The 22,553-nt window shown below is 44.6% G+C and overlaps 1 protein-coding gene across 3 annotated transcripts in view; it reads right to left on the bottom strand.

Annotated features, from left to right (window-relative positions):
• Positions 1-720: 720 nt before the first annotated feature.
• The window catches only part of tssc4 (tumor suppressing subtransferable candidate 4), a 34,700-nt gene continuing 12,867 nt past the window's right edge, over positions 721-22,553 (bottom strand). For all 3 annotated transcript variants that reach the window (XM_070899761.1, XM_070899759.1, XM_070899760.1), the window contains exons 2-3: positions 13,275-13,347; positions 721-2,275 (exon numbers count right to left, since the gene is read on the bottom strand). In XM_070899761.1, the coding sequence (XP_070755862.1) occupies positions 1,090-2,196 (1,107 nt within the window). In that variant the 5' untranslated portion in view covers positions 2,197-2,275; positions 13,275-13,347 and the 3' untranslated portion in view covers positions 721-1,089. The remainder of the gene's footprint in view (positions 2,276-13,274; positions 13,348-22,553) is intronic.

The raw sequence follows: 22,553 nt of genomic DNA, 5'->3' as shown, positions 1-22,553 counted from the left end.
AATCCTACATTCCAGCTCTAGGTCCGTAGCCCTGTAGGTAACGGCACTTCAAGTGCACATCCATGTACTTTTTAAATGTGGTGAGAGTTTCTGCCTCTACCACCCTTTCAGGCAGTGAGTTCCAGACCCCCACCATCCTCTGGGTGAAGAAATGTCCCCTCAAATCCCCTCTAAACCTCTTATCAATTACTTTAAATCTATGCCCCCTGGTTATTGACCCCTCTGCTAAGGGAAATAGGTTCACCCTATCCACTCCTATCGAGGCCCCCCATAATTTTATACACCTCTAAGGTTTTCCCTCCTCCTCCTTTGTTCCAAAGAAAACAAACCCAGCCCGTCCAATCTTTCCTCATAGCTAAAATTCTCCAGTCCAGGCAACATCCTCGTAAATCTCCTCTGTACTCTCTCTAGTGCAATCACATCTTTCTTGTAATGTGGTGACCAGAACTGTAGCTGTGGCCTAACTAAAGTTCTCTTCAGTTCAAACATAACATCCCTGCTCTTGTCTTTATTAGCCGAGGCATAGAATACAAGTATTCCGTATGCCTCTTAACCACCTTATCTACCTGACCTGCTACCTTCAGGAATCTGTGACCATGCACTCTCTTTGTTCCTCTACACTTAAGTGTCCTACTATTTAATCTCATGTAGTCTCTTCCCGCAATTTTAGCCTAGGGGTTTATAAATTACATTTCATATTTATAAACACAAGACACGGTATTTAAAGGATAACAAAAGGTCTTTATTAATGGTGTACATTTTACCTTCACTACAGTTCAGGATCTATCCCCATTTTTCTCCTTACTGTCACAAACTTTAACTACATCAGAGACACTAAACTTCTTTTCTCCACCCCATCTTGTCCCCCCCCCGCCCCCCCCCTCAAATTAATATATTTAACGGCAAAGTGTTAAACACAGGCATCCAGGTAGCTGTACAAAGTAATTGCAGCTGTCCTAGAAATCTCCTGTTTTATAGATCACTACACAAAATGAGACAGCCCCCGTAGACGTCAGATACAGCTAAAGATTGATTTTGAAATAATCCATTTAAAAACATCAGTGGCCTTGGGATCGAACTACCTAGCCATCAATCATCTTCACTGTCTTTATCCAGTTTCACTCGAATATTTTTTCGATTCCTCTTTCTTCCACTATGAAATACCACTGACTCGTGCATCTTCTCCCCTGTAGTCATGTGTTTCCTATCCTTGTCCGGCTCCTCTGTATCTTTATCGTGCCACCATGCTTTCGCATCCTCCACTTCCTTGACTTCACCGTAATCTAGGTGTGTCAGGTCCACCTGCCCAGGATCCTCTGGATTCAGTTCTTCTCTCTTTGCTATCTTCCTGACCACATTAGGCTTACTGCCATGACCTTCCTGTTCTGTCCTGTCGACACAATCTGCCATGCTGCCTGCTGGTTTCGATGGCTTGGTGAATAGGATTTTACCAGCGACATCGTCAGACTCTTGATTGAAACAGGAAGTGAAGCTTTCATCCAGGTCCACTGTAGACTTTTCTTTTCTCTGTTTCTTCAAGCTCTCCATGAACTCGAACGCCACTGCTGTATTCTTCTTATTGCTGGTTTCAGGAACATCCTCCAGGCTGTACTTGGTCCAGCGTTCTGGATGCAGAAGATAGTCTGGGACAGACTGTGCTTTTTTACACGAGACGTTGCTCTGCTTTCCTCTGGGAGGCTCTCCGATAACTTTTCTCTTTAAAGGATAACTGCTCTGGTTTCCTGGAGGAGACCCCCCTGTCACCTTTCTCTGAGGAGCTGGATTTGGCGGACGCTTGAATTCTCCGTCAATTATGCTGTTGTCCTTGGGTTGAGATGCATCAAACTTTACTGCATTCTCCAAACCACTGAATATATTCTGACTACGAAAAGAGAAGCCAGAACTAGTTCCCCGTAGCTGAAACAATTGTGATGGAGGGCTGTTTCCAACAGTCGATAGAGAATGATCTGACATGTAGTCACACTGGGGTTCAACCCCATCAACAGGCGAGTCATCAGGGGACCAGGAGTCTGGATCAGATTCACTAAGAGGTGACAAGGAATTAAATGACTGCAGATTAGTCTCCGAGTCAGTGTCACTGAGTGATACTGCATCACTGGGTAACCTGGTTTCATGATCAGGGTCTTTTAGAAGCAAAAGATCTGTGGAAACCATGTTGGTCTCTCCGTCGGCCATTTTATTGCAATAATGAAGCGTCTTCTTCAGAAGGCACTGCAGCAAACAGACGCTTCCAGATGTCCAGGGAGCTCACAGCCTGGTAAGAAAACAGCAAAGTATTGTAGTACAGTACAAAGCTCAGTAGATCAAGGGACTTTAAGCACACGCAAACTTTTTGCAAAGCAACATACTTTACATGTATTAAAAATATTGTAATAGTGGTGACATATTAAATCAAAGTATCATCAACCCTTAAACAGTGATAGTACAATGCAGTCAGTTCTGCAGTCCTGACGAAAGGTCATTGATCTAAAAGGTTACCTCTGTTTCTCTGTCCACAGATAATGCCTGACTTGCTGAGTATTTCCAGCATTTTCTGAGGTTTCTTCCGTACCTGGTTAATTGTATACATTGGGAACCCACTACAGATTGAACCTCCCTTATCCAGAACCCTCGAGACCGGGCCTGTTCGGGATAAGGGATTTTTCCGGACGAGGGGTGGTCACGTTAAATTGGATGGTACAGGTACTGAACAAGGGGATATCGGGCTGGCTGGCTTGGGGCTGGGAGTGTGGCAGAGGGATCGGGGTGGGGGAGCGGTGGATCGTGGGGTCAGACCAGCGATCGCGGGGGTCGGCAGTGAGGGAGGACTTCAATTTGTTCATGTTGAAGGTCTGCGCATGTGCCACCCAGTGACTGGGAATGGTTCTGAACGAGGGATGGTTCCGGATAAGGGAGTTTCGACCTGTATTTTGTAATACAATAAAACTCAGTGTACGAATGAGACATCAACATTAAAATATGAACTCAACAAACTGGTAATTCATTGTTAAAGTTACTCATCCAGACTAGCTTGTAAATGTTGTTTTTGTCGGAACACTTCACTGAGAAATATCATAACTGTGATCAAAATTCCTCAATAATAACTGCGGCGAATAGTTTAATATTAATAAGTGGTTTCAATTGAACACGAGTGATTCTGTTCAGCCAGGTGGGTCAGTTCAGCAGTGCACATTAACTAACTATGTTTAAAAAAAAATGGCATAGGTTGATGAGTAAAAAGATATTTGCAGGCTCATGTACTAATGAAAAATGAATTAACTAACTCTGACTGTGGAAACCAAAACCATAATAGCATCATTAAAGTTCCCCTACCCAATTGCTTCCCCCCTTATTTTCTGAACGTGATGATTTTTACAGGAGACTCGGTTCTACAAACACCAATTGTCCTCTCATACATCTTCCTAGTCACGAATTTTCATACAGTTATCATTAGGCTATTTGACCATGGGGATGGAGGAATGACAATTGTCGGGTTCCAGTGCCACTCCAGCTGGGACTGCAAGCTTTGCACAAACCAGGGATGGAACCCAGAGTTCCTAGTCTTTGTAGCCCAGTAGCATACTGTGTGTGGGGGTGGGGCAGGATTCTTTACACACTTAGCCACCAAGTTAGTCCAACTGTACCTTTTATGGTAAAATGCTGCGAGTAATCAGATGGAGGTTATTTCTTGGAGACTGAACTTCTAACCGGAGTGCGAACATTAAGGTTTATGATGATGATCCCCATTTGAGACTTGCCATAAACACAACTATTTAGCTTTGCCCCAAATCTGCTTTGGCTTCTATAAATCAGCTGCAGTTCACCTTGTTGGAATTCAGGGAACATGAAATGCAGTGAAAGCATTTCTACTTGTGGGCAGTGCTGCCATTATAGCTTCCAGCACCACTGTACTTTCGCTACTTTTCTTTTAAGCACATTTCGTTTGTGCTCATCAAAGCAGGGGTCATCAGTGCTGGGAATGGAAAACTTTCCATCTTGGCGGCCACTGTCTCTCAAGCACTTTAGGATCAGGTATTAAACAAGTGGATGTGCTATGCCCATCCTCCATTACACCAATGTGATTTTTTTTTTCATTTCCTACACCAGCCATCCTGAGTGAAATTGGCAATTGATATTCAATGGGGTTACCATCACCAAATCCCCGACCCATCAACATCTTGGGGTCACCACTGACCAGAAACTTAACTGGACCAGCCACATAAATACTGTGGCTACAAGAGCAGGTCAGAGGCTGGGTATTCTGCAGCTAGTGTCTCACCTCCGGACTCCCCAAAGCATTTCCACCATATACATGGCACAAGTGAGGAACATGATGGAATACTCTCCACTTGCCTGGATGAGTGCAGCTCCAACAACACTCGAGAAATCCAACACCATCCAGGACAAAGCAGTCCGCTTAATTGGCACCCCGTCCCCACCTTCAACATTCACTCCCTCCACCACCGACGTACCATGGCTGCAGTGTGTACCATCTACAAGATGCACTGCAGCAACAGCCAAGGCTTCTTCGGCAGCACCTCCCAAACCCGCGACCTCTACCACCTAGAAGGACAAGGGCAGCAGGCGCATAGGAACACCATCACCTCCAAGTTCCCCTCCAAATCACACACCATCTTGACTTGGAAATATATCGCCGTTCCTTCATCGCCACTGGGTCAAAAACCTGGAACTCCCTCCCTAAAAGCAATGTGGGAGCATCTTCACCACATGGACTGCAGCGGCTCACCACCACCTTCTCACGGGCAATTAAGGATGGGCAATCAATGCTGGCCTAGCCAGCGACATCCCGTGAATAAATTTTTCAAAATTAGTACAACATTAGAAACGTTCTTGTATTATGGACTAAGACCCAGATTTAGACTGACCAAATTCATTTTACAGACAATCCTTATTGCCAGTAGATATAGAACACTTTCATCCCATAAATCTAGGCTACATTTCAGTCCAAGTCCCAGAGGTGAAGGGCGAGTGCCTAACTCACTCAGTCATCTCTACCTTTTTCTATTAGGATCCTTTCTTGGCCGAGATGTTGGTAAAGCTGCCTACTACGCTGCCTTTATCAATATCCTTCTGTAATGGATAATAAAGCAGCATGTACCAGCTATTCTAACAACTATATTCTTCTAAGATTTGGTACTGTCTGAGAAAACCCTTTGATCTCAGACTCCTGTTTAACTGCAAGCCCCCACCCCCTGCTTTCCTCAGCCTTTCTTCTAACTGCAGGGCCCCCTTACGTTGGCCTCCAGTCTAACCACAGGCCCCCATTTACCTCAGCTGCTGTCTGGCTACAGTGTTCAACTGAGATTACAATAATGTTTTACAGACAATGATTCATGCTGGCAAAGTCCATAATCAATACTTTTAAAGGCAACTTATAAACCAGGTTTCTGGGTTAGCATGAAACTGGCTGTCCTGGTTCCTGTGGATGGACCTACAGACCAGAAATTATAAACTGGAGGTTGTAACGTAAATGTCAAAAGACACTGTACTGCACGGTCTATTTTTGTCGTGTATTCTTTGTACAGAGAAAGACCATTTGAAAATTGATCATGGGGGATACATCACTGGCTTTCTGCTTAATTTACTGCTGCCTAAACCAACTGTTTAACAATAGTTTTTATTTTCTTTAACAGCTGAGAATTTATGTCTGTTAATGAAAATTATGTAAAATATAACTGATATTCCGGTGGAAAATAAGTAACAAGCTGCAATTTACATATTGAATAAATAGGGAAACTGTGATTCAGACAATATAAAATATGTCACATTTGTCACGTTTTCCAAAGAGTATTCCAGCCAATGCTAACTGATGGTTTAATGTGTGTAAATGGTCCTACTCCACAATACATCCTCCAGATCCGTAGAATACAGGGGACTCCTGACAATTTGATAAACTAATAGGACAAGGGGATGGGAAACAAAGAAACATAGAAATTAGATGCAGGAGCAGGCCATTCGGCCCTTTGAGCCTGCACCACCATTCAGTAAGATCATGGCTGATCATTCACCTCAGTACCCCTTTCCTGCTTTCTCTCCATATCCCTTGATCCCTTTGGCTGTAAGGGCCACATCTAACTCCCTTCTGAATGTATCTAAACTGACCTCAACAACTTTCTGCAGTAGAGAATTCCACAGGTTAACTAAGTAAAGAAGTTTCTTCTCATCTCATCCTAAATGGCTTACTCCTTACCCTTAGACTGTGACCCCTGGTTCTGGAACTCCCCAACATCGGGAACATTCTTCCTGCCGCTAACCTGTCAGAATTTTCTATGTTTCTATGAGATCCCCTCTCATTATTCTAAACTCCAGTGGATACAAGCCCAGTTGATCCAGTCTCTCCTCATCTTGCCATCCTGGGAATCAGTCTGGTTAACCTTCGCTGTACTCCCTCAATAGCAAGAATGTCCTTCCTCAGATTAGGGGACCAAAACTGAACACAATATTCCAGGTGTGGCCTCACTAAGGCTCTGTACAACTGCAGTAAGACCTCCCGGCTCCTATACTCAAATCCTCTAGCTATGAAGGTCAACATGCCATTTGCCTTCTTCACCGCCTGCTGTACCTGCATGCCAAACTTCAATGACTGATGTACCATGACACCCAGGTTTCGTTGCACCTCCCCTTTTCCTAATCTGTCACCATTCAGATAATATTCTGTCTTCCTGTTTTTGCCACCAAAGTGGATAACCTCACATTTATCCACATTATACTGCATCTGCCATGCATTTGCCCACATACCTAACCTGTCCAAGTCACCCTGCAGCCTCTTAGCATCCTCCTCACAGCTCACACCGCCACCCAGCTTAGTGTCATCTGCAAACTTGGAGATATTACCTTCAATTCTTTCATCTAAATCATTGATGTATATTGTAAATAGCTGGGGAACCCAACACTGAACCCTGCGGCACCCCACTGGTCACTGCCTGCCATTCTGAAAAGGACCCGTTTATTCCGACTCTCTGCTTCCTGTCAGCCAACCAGTTCTCTATCCACGTCAATACATTACTCCCAATACCATGTGCTTTAATTTTGCACACCAATCTCTTGTGTGGGACCTTGTCAAAAGTCTTTTGAAAGTCCAAATACACCACATCCACTGGTTCTCCCTTGTCCATTCTACTAGTTACATACTCAAAAAATTCTAGAAGATTTGTCAAACATGATTTCCCTTTCATAAATCCATGCTGACTTGGACCGATCCTGTCACTGCTTTCCAAATGCGCTGCTTTTTCAACTTTAATAATTGATTCCAACATTTTCTCCATCACCGATGTCAGGATAACCGGTCTATAATTCCCCGTTAAATCTATGCAGGGAGTCAGAGGGAAGTAAAATGAGGTCAGAAGTAAAAGGTAGAAAGAAGAAAAGTAAAAGTGGGGGGCAGAAAAATCAAAGACAAAGATCAAAGAGGGCCACATTACAGCGTAATTCTAAAAGGACAAAGAGTATTTAAAAAAACAAGCCTGAAGACTCTGTGTCTCAATGCGAGGTGCATTCGTAATAAGGTGGATGAATTAACTGCGCAGATAGCGGTAAACGGATATGATGTAATTGGGATTACAGAGACATGGCTCCAGGGTGACCAAGGCTGGGAACTCAACATCCAAGGATATTCAATATTTAGGAAAGATAGACAGATAGGAAAAGGAGGTGGGGTAGCGTTGCTGGTTAAAGAGGAGATTAACGCAATAGTAAGGAAGGACATTAGCGTGGATGAGGTGGAATCTGTAAGGGTAGAGCTGCGGAACACCAAAGGGCAGAAAACGTTAGTGGGAGTTGTATACAGACCACCAAACAGTCATAGTGAGGTTGGGGATGGCATCAAACAGGAAATTAGGGGTGCATGCAATAAAGGTACAGCAGTTATCTTGGATGACTTTAATCTACATATAGATTGGGTTAACCAAACTGGTAGCAATACGGTGGAGGAGGATTTCCTGGACTATATAAGGGATGGTTTTCTAGGCCAATGTGTCGAGGAACCAACTAGAGAGCTGGCCATTCCATTATGTAATGAGAGGATTAATTAGCAATCTTGTTGTGCGAGACCCCTTGGGGAAGAGTGACCATAATATGGTAGAATTCTTCATTAAGAACATAAGAATTAGGAACAGGAGTAGGCCATCTAGCCCCTCGAGCCTGCTCCGCCATTCAACAAGATCATGGCTGATCTGGCCGTGGACTCAGCTCCACTGACCAGCCCGGTCCCCATAACCCTTAATTCCCTTATTGGTTAAAAATCTATCTATCTGTGATTTGAATACATTCAATGAACTAGCCTCAACTGCTTCCTTGGGCAGAGAATTCCACAGATTCACAACCCTCTGGGAGAAGAAATTCCTTCTCAACTCGGTTTTAAATTGGATCCCCCGTATTTTGAAGCTGTGCCCCCTAGTTCTAGTCTCCCCGACCAGTGGAAACAACCTCTCTGCCTCTATCTTGTCTATCCCTTTCATTATTTTAAATGTTTCTATAAGATCACCCCTCATCCTTCTGAACTCCAACGAGTAAAGACCCAGTCTACTCAAATCTATCATAAGGTAACCCCCTCATTTCTGGAATCGTCACTGTACCCCCTCCAAAGCTAGTATATCCTTCCTTAAGTAAGGTGACCAAAACTGCACGCAGTACTCCAGGTGCAGCCTCACCAATAACCTGTACAGTTGCAGCAGGACCTCCCTGCTTTTGTACTCCATCCCTCTCGCAATGAAGGCCAACATTCCATTCGCTTTCCTGATTACCTGCTGCACCTGCAAACTAACTTTTTGGGATTCATGCACAAGGACCCCCAGGTCCCTCTGCACCGCAGCATGTTTTAATTTCTCCCCATTCAAATAATATTCCCTTTTACTGTTTTTTTCCCCCAAGGTGGATGACCTCACATTTTCCGACATTGTATTCCATCTGCCAAACCTTAGCCCATTCGCCTAACCTATCTAAGTCTCTTTGCAGCCTCTCTGTGTCCTCGACACAACCTGCTTTCCCACTAATCTTTGTGTCATCTGCAAATTTTGTTACACTACACTCTGTCCCCTCTTCCAGGTCATCTATGTATATTGTAAACAGTTGTGGTCCCAGCACCGATCCCTGTGGCACACCACTAACCACCGATTTCCAACCCGAAAAGGACCCATTTATCCCGACTCTCGATGCTTTCTGTTAGCCAGCCAATTCTCGATCCATGCTAATACATTTCCTCTGACACCGCGTACCTTTATCTTCTGCAGTAACCTTGTGTGGGACCTTATCGAATGCCTTTTGAAAATCTAAATACACCATATCCATCGGTACACCTCTATCCACCAATGTTGTTATATCTTCAAAGAATTCCAGTAAATTAGTTAAACATGATTTCCCCTTCATGAATCCATGTTACGTCTGCTTGATTGCACTATTCCTATCTAGATGTCCCGCTATTTCTTCCTTAATGATAACTTCAAGCATTTTCCCCACTACAGATGTTAAACTAAACGGCCTATAGTTACCTGCCTTTTGTCTGCCCCCTTTTTTAAACAGAGGCGTTACATTAGCTGCTTTCCAACCCGCTGGTACCTCCCCAGAGTCCAGAGAATTTTGGTAGATTATAACGAATGCATCTGCTATAACTTCCGCCATCTCTTTTAATACCCTGGGATGCATTTCATCAGGACCAGGGGACTTGTCTACCTTCAGTCCCATTAGCCTGTCCAGCACTACCCCCCTAGTGATAGTGATTATCTCAAGGTCCTCCCTTCCCACATTCCTGTGACCAGCAATTTTTGGCATGGTTTTTGTGTCTTTCACTGTGAAGACGGAAGCAAAATAATTGTTTAAGGTCTCAGCCATTTCCACATTTCCCATTATTAAATCCCCCTTCTCATCTTCTAAGGGAACAACATTTACTTTAGTCACTCTTTTCCGTTTTATATATCGGTAAAAGCTTTTACTATCTGTTTTAATGTTTTGCGCAAGTTTACTTTCGTAATCTATCTTTCCTTTCTTTATTGCTTTCTTAGTCATTCTTTGCTGTCGTTTAAAATTTTCCCAATCTTCTACTTTCCCACAAAGCTTGGCCACCTTATACGCATTAGTTTTAAGATGGAAAGTGACACAGTTAACAGAGACTAGAGTCCTTAAACTTAAGGAAAGGTAACTTCGACAGTATGAGACGTGAATTGGCTAGGATAGACTGGCGAATGATACTTAAAGGGTTGACGGTGGATAGGCAATAGCAGACATTTAAAGATCACATGGATGAACTTCAACAATTGTACATCCCTGTCTGGCGTAAATAAATAAAACGGGGAAGGTGACTCAACCGTGGCTTACAAGGGAAATTAGGGATAGTGTTAAATCCAAGGAAGAGACATATAAAGTGACCAAAAAGCAGCAAATCTGAGGACTGGGAGAAATTTAGAATTCAGCAGCGGAGGTCAAAGGGTTTAATTCAGAGGGAGAAAATAGAATACGAGAGTAAGCTTGCAGGGAACATAAAAACTGACTGCAAAAGCTTCTACAGATACATGGAGAAAAAGATCAGTGAAGACAAATGTAGGTCCCTTACAGTCAGAATCAGGTGAAGTCATAATTAGGAACAAAGAAATGGCAGACCAATTGAACAAATACTTTGGTTCTGTCTTCACTAAGGAAGACACAAATAGCCTTCTGGAAATACTAGGGGAACGAGGGTCTAGAGAGAAGGAGGAACTAAAGGAAATCCTTCTTAGTCAGGAAATTGTGTTCGGGAAATTGATGGGATTGAAGGCTGATAAATTCCCTGGGCCTGATAGTTTGCGTCCCAGAGTACTTAAGGAAGTGGCCCTAGAAATAGTGGATGCATTGGTGGTCATTTTTCAACATTCTATAGACTCTGGATCAGTTCCTATGGACTGGAGGGTAGCTAATGTAACAACACTTCTTAAAAAAGGAGGGAAGAGAGAAAACAGGGAATTATAGACCGGTTAGCCTGACATCAGTGGTGGAGAAAATGTTGGAATCAATTATTAAAGATGTAATAGCAGCGCATTTGGAAAGCAGTGACAGGATCGGTGTTATAGCGGAAAGATTTTCCCCTAGGGCAACGGCACCTGTAGCATAAGGTTGGAACTAAATATGTAACTCTAATATTATAAAAATGGCTGCCCGTGATGTCTCAAAGCCTCAAGGGGTTTCTGCTAGCTGAAAGAGACCACATTCCTGGAAACTGATAACTGTTGTTTCCCACACACAGGAATAACAAGCAAGCTTTGCAGATGTCTCTAATCAGCCAGGCCTCAGACAAGATGTTCTGGTTCATGTTAGGACAATAAGACTCTGTAACAGGACTAAGATAAGGAGGCTATCCAAAGACAGCACCCAAGGACAGTAAGATAAGAGGGGCCTGGGCCATGTTACAAGATACATGAGTAATTCCTAGCAACACACATCTCTCAGCAAGCAACACATGAGCCACTTTACGTTTAGCGACTAACTCTATCTATTGGTCTAATTGAATCTATATGTAATCTACAATCAATATGATTGGATAGTGTCCAGCCGAAATGAGCTGATGTAACTGTAGTAAACTGTTGTAAAACATATAAAAATCCATGAAATCCTTTGTTCGGTGGAGAGACGTACCTGGACCCACCAGTTGCCTCATCTCCCCGCCGGCATAATAAACCGTTTTGATGTAGGGACCGACCCTGAGTGACGAGTGATTCTTGGAGGGTACATTCACCCTAACAATCAGTTCAAGTCAGCATAGATTTATTAAAGGGAAATCATGCTTGACAAATCTTCTAGAATTTTTTGTGGATGTAACTAGTAGTGGACAAGGGGGAGCCGTGGATGTGGTGTATTTAGACTTTCAAAAGGATTTTGACAAGGTCCCACATAAGAGATTATTGTGCAAAATTAAAGCACATGGTATTGGGGTAATGTACTGACACGGATAGAGAACTGGTTGGCAGACAGGAAGCAGAGAGTCGGAATAAACGGGTCCTTTTCAGAATGGCAGGCAGTGACTAGTGGGGTACCGCAAGGTTCAGTGCTGTATACAATATACATCAATGATTTAGATGAAGGAATTGAATGTAATATCTCCAAGTTTGCAGATGACACTAATCTGGGTGGCAATGTGAGCTGTGAGGAGGATGCTAAGAGGCTGCAGGGTGACTTGGACAGGTTAGGTGAGTGGGCAAATACATGGCAGATGCAGTATAATGTGGATAAATGTGAGGTTATCCACTTTGGTGGTAAAAACAGGAGGGCTGATTATTATCTGAATGGTGACAGATTGGTAAAAGGGGAGGTGCAACGAGACCTGGGTGTCATGGTACATCAGTCATTGAAGGTTGGCATGCAGGTGCAGCATGCGGTGAAGAAGGCAAATGGCATGTTGGCCTTCATAGCACGAGGATTTGAGTACAGGAGCGGGGAGGTCTTACTACAGTTGTACAGGGCCTTGATAAGGCCACACCTTGAATATTATGTACAATTTTGGTCTCCTAATCTGACGAAGGACATTCTTGCTATTGAGGGAGTGCAGCGAAGGTTCACCAGACTGATTCCTGGGATGACAGGACTAACATATGAAGAAAGACTGGATCGACTAGGCTTGTATTCAATGGAATTTAGAAGAATGAGAGGGGATCTCAGTGAAACAAATAAAGTTCTGATGGGATTGGACAGGTTAGATGCAGGAAGAATGTTCCCGATGTTGGGGAAATCCAGAACCAGGGGTCACAGTCTAAGGATAAGGGGTAAGCCAATTAGGACCGAGATGAGGAGAAACTTCTTTACTCAGAGTTGTGGGCATGTGGAATGCTCTACCACAGAAAGTTGTTGGGGCCAGTTCGTTAGATATATTCAAAAGGGAGTTAGATGTGGCCCTCAAGGCTAAAGGGATCAAGGGGTATGGAGAGAAAGCAGGAATGGGGTACTGAAGTTGTATGATCAGCCATGATCATACTGAATAGTGGTGCAGGCTCGAAGGGCCGAAGGGCCGAATGGCCTACTACTGCACCTATTTTCTATGTTTCTATCACATATTATTGGAGTGAGTCATATAACAAAGGAGAGGCAGAAGTAACTTGTGTTGTATCAAAGCCCTGATAAAGGGGATCCGTGCAAAGATCTGTTATACCACTATCACCTTTTTGGGATGAAGTTACATTTTTAGCCCAATGTTAAATCAGTACAAAACTATAATATACTTGAGAATCCAACCAACCAGTTAGTCTCAGGACTCATAAGGCACTACCACACTGAGAAACCTGCTGATCAATGCTTACTTTGTTCTGAGACTGGACTAGTTTCCCTCCTTCTCGGTCTGTCAAAGCTACCAGTGTCCTGAGCTCACACACTCTGTAAAACAAAGATCAAGAGCCCTCAAGTTAGTGATTTTAGTGTTACTTCCCTTCAACACCACACCCATAGTTCAATATCCAAGTAAACATAAATAGAACGTGTTTTATGAATGCCTGCTGTTTTCCATTCCTTTATGCAGTTTTATCCATTAATGTCCGCCTGAATCATCGTAGCAGGCAGACTAATGATTCAGGCGGACATTATAGATTCCAAGCAGAGCACAGAGTTCCTCAGGAACTGGGCACTACATATTTCTTCAATGAACACTACCAAAAAACAATTAACTGGTCATTCATCTCATTGCCGTTTGTTTGCTTATACACAACAATTCATTCATTTCAACCTAGTTCATTGTATGTCAAGTGCTTTGGGATGGAAATAAAGTAGGGTGATTTCTTCATGTTGTTTTATGTGATGTCAGATAATTATAAATTATCTTTATGGAAGTGCTACATCTTTCTATGGTGATGGTAACCAATGCACATCACCGCCTGTTCTTTTAGAGTATTCAACTCTGGGATGGGTCCCTCCGATTGTTTTTCCATGTGCAGACCTTCAGTATGTGCCAAATGCCCATGGAATATGATTGGTGTCTACCAGATCGCTAAAAGAACACTACAGAATGTCAAATGTTTAATTGGTTCCACTTTCAAAACAGCTCAAATTTACTGACACCTTACTTTTAGTTTGGACAGCTTATTTATTAGTATTATGATGTTATAAATATGTTCCATTTTATAATTTTGTATTTCAGAACTACTGAGGAATCAGCACGGACCTGGTATCGGTGCTTTTATCCAGTAAACCATCAGGGAATCAGCACACGCCTAGGATTGGTGCCTTTACCTAGTAAATCATCGCGGAATCAGCACAGCCCTTACCCACTGAACCCACAGAGAGACTCACTGAAAAAAGGACAACTGCTGTTGAATTTGAGCCTGACTTTGTGGAGTGTTTTAGTGTTTGGTGAGGTTGATCCAATAAAGTTTTGCACCTCTGGGCTGACAGTTGGTTAACTAGACATTATGGGCCCAAGTTTCCACATGATTTGCGCCTGATTTTTAGGAGCAACTGGTGGAGAACGGACTATCTTAGAAATCGCAATTCTCCACATTTTTTTTTCTGCAGTTCTAGTCAGGTAGAACAGTTCTACTTTGGAACAGAATTTTTTCTTCAAAAGGGGGCGTGTCCGGCCACTGACGCCTGATTTCAAAGTTTCCACAGTGAAAACGTACTCCAAACTAAAGTAGAATGGAGCAAGTGAAGATTTTTGTAGAACTGAAAAAACCTGTTCTACACATTAAAAAATCAGGCGCAGGTTACAAATTAGGCGTCCAGAACGAGGTGGAGGGGGGAAGGGAACTCATTAAATTCTATAATAAATCCTTATTTATACTTCTACAAATATTATACAAATAAACCCAACCTGAATAAACATTTATAAGCAAAGAAAAGATTAAATAAACCATCTTCCTACCTGTGTGAAAGTGCTTCAGGCACAGAGAATTCTGCAGTCAGCCTGAGACGCCCGTTCTTTCCCGCGGGGGGGGGGGGGGGGGGGGGGAGAGGAGGCGCCCGTTCTTTCCCGCGGGGGGGGGAGAGGAGGCGCCCGTTCTTTCCCGCGGGGGGGGGGGGGGGGGGGGGAGGCGCCTGTTCTTCCCGTGGGGGGCGGGAAGGAGACAGTGAGAAGGCTGCAAGTGCTGATGGCAATGTGCTTTTATTAAAAAAATGTTCAAAAATTAAACAGCTACAAAGAACTACAAAAATGGCCGAGTGCCAATGTTTTTTTCACACTACAGCTACAAAGAACTACAAAAATGGCCGAGTGCCAATGTTTTTTTCACACTGAGCATGCGCGAATGCTGCAACATGCACGCGCAGCGTTGCCGGCAGGAAAAAAACTAATTTAAATAGTAACCGCCCCCTCCCACTTACAAAATCGGTGCAAGTGTAGGCTCCGCCCCCCTGGGCGCCGCGCCAGGCAGACAAGGAGCTGCAGGGCGCTCCAGAATCGCGATTTTTTTTTTAGGCGCCGTTTTAGGCGCGAAAAACGGGCGCCCAGCTCGGAGGGGTGCCCGTTTTTTATCGTGTGGAAACTTGGGCCCTATAACACTAAGGTACCAAGTGTAACCATTTGTGATCCATCCAATGCAAGGCATTTGGAGTAAGGGCAAATGTCCTCTCTAAGTAGACCAAATTCCCTGTGTCTTTACAGGTGCAAATATTAGCTCTCATGTATGACCAAACTCATTAATTCTCTCTCTTTTCTTTTCCCTTTTGGCCCCTCTTATTCTCTTCCCCGTCTCCTCGCCTTCCCATCACCCAATCACACCAACTTTCATTTTTGCCTCCTGGATACTTTGTCCCCCATCCCTACCCCAACCCATCATTACTCCTCTGCCATCTGACTCTCCTGTTACTATCCAGACATGAATCCATCTTGCATAAGCCCACAGCTACCCTGGCATTGTCCGAAGGGCCAATCGAGCTATTTGCCCTGCCTCCTTACGTGCAACAACCCAAATTGCCCCATCCGCCTCTCTCACTGACCTTCCCGCCCAGCACATCCGCTGGGTGTTATCCTCGCCAACCTCCTCCCATCCCACCTTGGATTCTGCCAGTGGATCAGTGATCACCGTCCATCTCCGCACTTTCCTCCAGAATGTCCGTTCATTTACAAACCAGGTCTTTGTCATCCAAAACCTTACTGCAAATGATTCCAGTGATGTCATGGCTTTGACTGGTGCACAGATGGCAACACCTTGTTCATTACTACAGCTTCCTTCGACTTGATCCATTTCCCTGCCCGCTCCCCATAACCCCTTATCATTTAAGAAATTGTCTATCTCTGTCTTAAATTTATTCAATGTCCCAGCTTCCACAGCTCTCTGAGGCAGCGAATTCCACAGATTCACAACCCTCTGAGAAGAAATTTCTCCTCATCTCTGTTTTAAATGAGCGGCCCCTTATTCTAAGATCATGCCCTATCAGTGGAAACATCCTCTCTGCATCCACCTTGTCAAGCCCCCTCATAATCTTACACGTTTCAATAAGATCACCTCTCATTTTTCTGAATTCCAATGAGTAGAGGCCCAACCTACTCAACCTTTCCTCATAATTCAACCCCCTCAATCCCAGAATCAACTTAGTGAACCTTCTCTGAACTGCCTCCAAAGCAAGTATATCCTTTTGTAAATATGGAAACCAAAACTGCACGCAGTATTCCAGGTGTGGCCTCACCAATACCTTATATAGCTGTAGCAAGACTGCCCTGATTTTATACTCCATCCCCTTTGCAATAAAGGCCAAGATACCATTGGCCTTCCTGATCACTTGCTGTACCTGCATACTATCCTTTTGTGTTTCATGCACAAGTACCCCCAGCTCCCGCTGTACTGCAGCACTTTGCAATCTTTCGCCATTTAAATAATAACTTGCTCAATTTTTTTTTCTGCCAAAGTGCATGACCTCACACTTTCCAACATAATACTCCATCAGCCAAATTTTTGCCCACGCACTTAGCCTGTCTATGTCTTTTTGCAGATTTTGTGTGTCCTCCTCACACATTGCTTTTCCTCCCATCTTTGTATCGTCAGCAAACTTGGCTACGTTACATTCAGTCTCTTCTTCCAGTCGTTATAGTTGGAGTCCCAGCACTGACCCCTGCGGCACCCCACTAGTTACTGATTGCCAACCAGAGAATGAACCCTTTATCCCGACTCTCTGTTTTCTGGTAGTTAGCCGATCCTCTATCCATGTTAATATATTACCCCACAACCCCGTGAACTTTTATCTTGTGCAGTAACCTTTTATGTGGGACCTTGTCAAATGCCTTCTGGAAGTCCAAATACACCACATCCACTGGTTCCCCTTTATCCACCCTGTTCGTTACATCTTCAAAGAATTCCAGCAAATTTGTCAAACATGACTTCCCCTTCATAAAACCGTGCTGACTCTGCCTGCCTAAATTTTGCTTTTTCCTGCTACTGCTTCTTTAATAATGGATTCCAACATTTTCCCAACCACAGATGTTAGGCTAACTGGTATGTAGTTTCCTGCTTTTTGTCTGCCTCCTTTTTAAAATAGGGGTGTTACATTTGCAGTTTTCCAATCTGCTGGGACCTCCCCAGAATCCAGGGAATTTTGGTAAATTACAACCAATGCATCCACAATCCCTGCCGTTACTTCTCTTAAGACCCGAGGAAGCAGGTCCAGGGGATTTATCTGCCTTTAGTCCCATTATCTTACTGAGTACCACCTCCTTAGTGATTGTGATTGTGTCAAGTTCCTCCCCCCGTATAGCCCCTAGACTATCCACTGTCAGAATATTGACGTGACCTCTACCGTAAAGACCAATACAAAATATTTGTTCAGCGTTTCCGCTATCTCCATGTTCCCCATTACTAATTCCCCGGTTTCGTCCTCTAAGGGACCAACATTTACTTTAGCCACTCTTTTCCTTTTTATATTTCTGTTATTGTCGATCTACGCAACCACTTTCTCGCCTCCATGTTTGATACCCTTGTAACCAGCAACCACTTTATTCTCTCCCATCCTGGTTGATCCCTTGGTATTGTCCCCATGTTCACTCCCTCAAGCCCAAGAGGCAAAGACTTGGTGCATAACAGGCTTGGACATCTACCGCCAGAATTGGCTGAAACATATCAAGTACTATCGGGCCTCACTCTCCTCTGCCAAAAGAACCCACTGCTTAAGGATCAACCCCCGGCATCTTTTCGGTATTGCAAAGCATCCCTCCTCGTCAGGCTTCCATCCTCCACCCTTTCAACTTTTACAACCTCCCCCTTCCTGTTATCAGACTAAATGTAACCAATACATTATAAAAAGGTTATTTGATGCCTCATGAACTGGTTCTAATTTTGTTTTTTAGTATTATGCCAATTCACTACTTGCTGTATCATTTGGTTCCTGCGTAATATTTAATCTGCTTAAAAAAAAAACTGACCTAAAATAAGAGAGCAAAGTCATAATTGATGGTTGTATAATTGATAATCGTGGTGGCTGGTGTGCAAAGGTCACCACACGTTTAAAAAAATCCAAGCACAGGCATCTTCCACCCTTCAAGATTTAGTTCGGACCTGGAATTTTAGGTCCATCATTGAAACACCTATGAACTTTTTGACGTGGAAGCAAGTCATCCTCGATTCGAGGGACTGTCTGTGATGAATTGATGGCAACACTTTACAATAGACTTTCAGTGCAGAATGTGATTACAAGACCACATAGTGGTAAGAGTCAGTTACCACAGTACTAACCCCAAAGCAGAACTACTGTCCATCAACAAGAACTTTAGGATGCTGAGCACCTTCTAACCGATGACCATTCTTCATAAATGATCCTGAAATGCAAGTATCAGCAAGGGAACATTGCTGCCGTCCAGTTTTGTCCTTTTGTCATTGGATAGTGGCCAGAAACAGTAATCCCCACTGATACAAATTCCAGACCAATATTCTAGGAGCTCATTAAATTTGTGTCAGCCAATTAAATGACCCAACAGTTTGATAACTGAGAACATAAGAAATAGAAGCAGGCCTCCATTCAATTAAGATCATGGCTGATCTTCAACCTCAACTCCACCTTCCCACCCGATCCCCATATCCCTTAGAGTCCAAAAATCTATCAATCTCAGCCTGAATATATACAACGATTGAGCATCACAGCCCTCTGGGATAGAGAATTCCACAGATTCACTACACTCTGGGTGAAGAAGTATCTCCTCATTCCAGTCCTAAATGGCAGACCACTTATCCTGAGACTGAACCCTCTGATTCTTGACTCTGCAGCCCGGAGAAACAGCCTCTCAGCATCAAACTTGTCAAGCCCTCTCAGAATCTTATATGTTTCAATGAGATCACCTCTCGTTCTTCTAAACTCCAGACAGTGTAGGCCCAATCCACTCAATCCCTCCTAGGACAACCCTCTCATCCTAGGAAAAAGACTTGGATTTATATAGCACCTTTCATGACCACCAGACGTCTCAAAGTGCTTTACAGCCAATGAGGTACTTTTGGAGTGTAGTCACTGTTGCAATGTAGGAAACGCAGCAGTCAATTTGTGCACAAGCAAGCTTCCACAAACAGCAATGTGATAATGACCAGATAATCTGTTTTTTTGTTATGTTGATTGAGGGATAAATATTGGACTGGACACCGGGTTAACTCCCCTGTAATCAATCTAGTGAATCTTCGTTGCACCCCCTCTAAGGCAAGTATATCCTTCTTTAGGTACAGAGAAACTATACACAATATTCCAGATGTGGTCTCACCAAAGCCCTGTACAATTGTAGCAGGACTTCCTTACTCTTGTGCTCCAAACCCTGTTGCAATAAAGGCCAATATACAATTTGCCTTCCTAAGTGCTTGCTGTACCTGAGGTGTCCATTTCATACAAAATTGGATGTTGAGACAAAGAAGGCAATATTAGGAGGGGTGACCAACAGCTTGAGCAAAGAGGTGTGTTTTAAAGAGGTTCTTAAAGGCAGAGTGGTAGGTGGTGAAGAGATGGAGAAGTTTAAAGAGGTTATTCCATAACATGGGGCCTTGATGTCTGAAGACATAGCTGCCAATGGTGGGATGGAACGAGGTGGGAATGCACAAAAGGCCACAGTCAGAGGAATGGAGATTTATGGGGAAGGTGGCAGCGGTGGTGGTGTTAGGGGTGTTGCAGAGATACACAGGCGCGGACGTCTGTGTCGATGCCTTTGACTGTTACCGTTTGCAAGCTCCCAAGTTGAACCCGGTACCAACCTCCCTGTCATGGGGAGGCCATGTGCCAGCAGACACAGTGATGGTGGCTTTGAAAAGGGTCACTGGTAAGCCTCTTACCCCGAGCATGTTCACACTCCTTGGTGCCTTCTGTCCTGACAAGTTCCTGGTGCTCAGCTTGTGCAACACATGCACACAGAGAGACCCACACACACACAGCATGTCGTGTCACACACTCGTTGTTCATGGTGTTTGCACGGTAGGACAGCTGGCACGGGTGTTTGCCCGGCAAGGTGGAGGCTTCCTTTTGACTTTTTTGTTTGGTTCACCGTTCAGTCGCTCCCTGCCTGACTGATTTGTTGGTCCCAAGTTTCGGCTCAGCTAACAATCAGGGGGAGGTCGGGCGGCCGGCCGAGGTTGGGGGGAGGTCAGGCAGTTGGCCGAGGTTGGGGGGGGGGGTTGGGCGGCTGTCCGGATTTCGGAACATTTTCCGGTTTCCGGACGACCCCGCCGGATTCCGGAACATTCCGAATTTTGGAACTCTGGATTTCGGACGCTCAACCTGTACACGATTCACTGTTCGGCAGGAAACGGCCTGCTCTCGGCCTGTTAGAAATGGCAGCAGTCTCTAAGTGAGTGACTGACTAGGGGATGACAGAGAGTCAACTGTTCACTACAGCAAAACCGAGGAGCGGCGGCGGCGGGAACGAGCGCCATTTTTAAATCAGCAAGCGGCCCAGGCCCAAACCAGAGCCTGGGGTACCTGGGCCTATCAAGCTATCTCCACGGGAGGGAGGGATGGGTGGCCCAAAGATCACATCTTGGCTCCACACCTGCAATTAGCGGGGGCAGTTAGTCTGCAAAAGTACCTGCGCCTGTCGTTGCGTACCGGACTCATCTGCTAACAATTACAACGCAGTGTAAGATGGCGGAGGCAAAGTCGGCAAGAGGGTGGGACAGTGCGTGGCGAACACAGGTGAAATTAGGTGTTGGTCTTTGAGTAGGAATTGTATTTTCTGTTGTTTTTAAGCGGTGCATATGGCCTGTTACTTTTGGTGCAGGAATGGGTATGGGAATATGCTATGCTAACTGCCAGTTCCGGTCTCTATATCTTCGGCATGGAAATCTTATCAAAGAACAATCGCATGGGGTGATTTTGTCAGACTCTGTACTTGCTGGACAGTACCAGTTTTCCCATGGATAAACTCTGCCTGTGTACAGGGTACTTGTATTAGAGATTCTTACTGCTGTGCTGTATTTAATTTCACTTCTCAAACATCTACACTAGAATCGTCATTAGTAAAAAGACCCAATGACTCCTTAAAAAAAAAAGAGCATTTGCCGTAGGCCAGGCAACTGGCTTGGTTGCAGCAGGAGGGGAGGAGAGGGTTGCAGCAGGAGGGGAGGGGAGGGTTGCAGCAGGAGGGGAAGGGAGGGTTGCAGCAGGAGGGGAAGGGAGGGTTGCAGCAGGAGGGGAGGGGAGGGGTGCAGCAGGAGGGGAGGGGAGGGGTGCAGCACAAGGGGAGGGGAGGGGTGCAGCACAAGGGGAGGGGAGGGGTGCAGCACAAGGGGAGGGGAGGGGTGCAGCACGAGGGGAGGGGAGGGGTGCAGCACGAGGGGAGGGGAGGGGTGCAGCACGAGGGGAGGGGAGGGGTGCAGCAGCAGTTGGGACTGGAGATTTACGGGGGATGATGCGCCCTGCTCGTCTCCCCCATTTCATTTACAGGTAAGGAGCGCGGTCCAAACGACTTTATCGACTATAATGCAAATGTCTTGTGATTTATTGAGGATTCTTCTCATCTTGTTTCAAGGCGTCGCCCCCGCCCACCCCCCGGAGATAGCTGCGCTCCTCTAATTCTGCCCTCTTGAGCATCCCGGATTTAAAATCGCTCAATCATTGGTGGCCATGCCTTCTGTTGCTTAGCTCTGGAACTCCCTGCCTAAACCTCTCCGCCTCTCTTTCCTCCTTAAAACCTACCTCTTTGCTGCCCTAATTTCTCCTTATATGGCTCTGTTGTAGGAGGTAGGCACCTTTAGAATATACCAGAATACTAGGCATTAGGCACCTGCTAGATATATCTAAACGCATATAAATTTAAAGTGGCCACACATAAAATGGCTGCCCAGGCATGATGGGAAATCAGGTAGTCAAGCTGTGAACTGTTGAATGTTCAATGACCGAGCAATAACCCTGTGAGGGCCACTATAGGAATGCCTTGGATGCAGGATAAGAATAATGAGGAGAGAACCCATCTCCCGTATTCAAGGCCATAAACCAATTAATTCCCCAGGAAGAAAGAGATAAGAGAACCCATCTCCTGTAAACAAGGTTATAAACTAATTATTTCTCCAAGAAGAAAGAACTAGTGAGAGAACCTATATCAATCAGCCCAAGCTGACAAGAGACGAACACATGGTTCCTGAGACATAAGGGGAATTCTATTGGGTTAAAAGAACCTATATGTAATCTATAATCGT

The sequence above is a fragment of the Pristiophorus japonicus genome, chromosome 14 (assembly GCF_044704955.1).
Source record: "Pristiophorus japonicus isolate sPriJap1 chromosome 14, sPriJap1.hap1, whole genome shotgun sequence".
In the NCBI taxonomy this organism is placed as follows: Eukaryota; Metazoa; Chordata; class Chondrichthyes; family Pristiophoridae; genus Pristiophorus; species Pristiophorus japonicus.
This window is presented reverse-complemented; position numbering and strand designations above follow the sequence as displayed.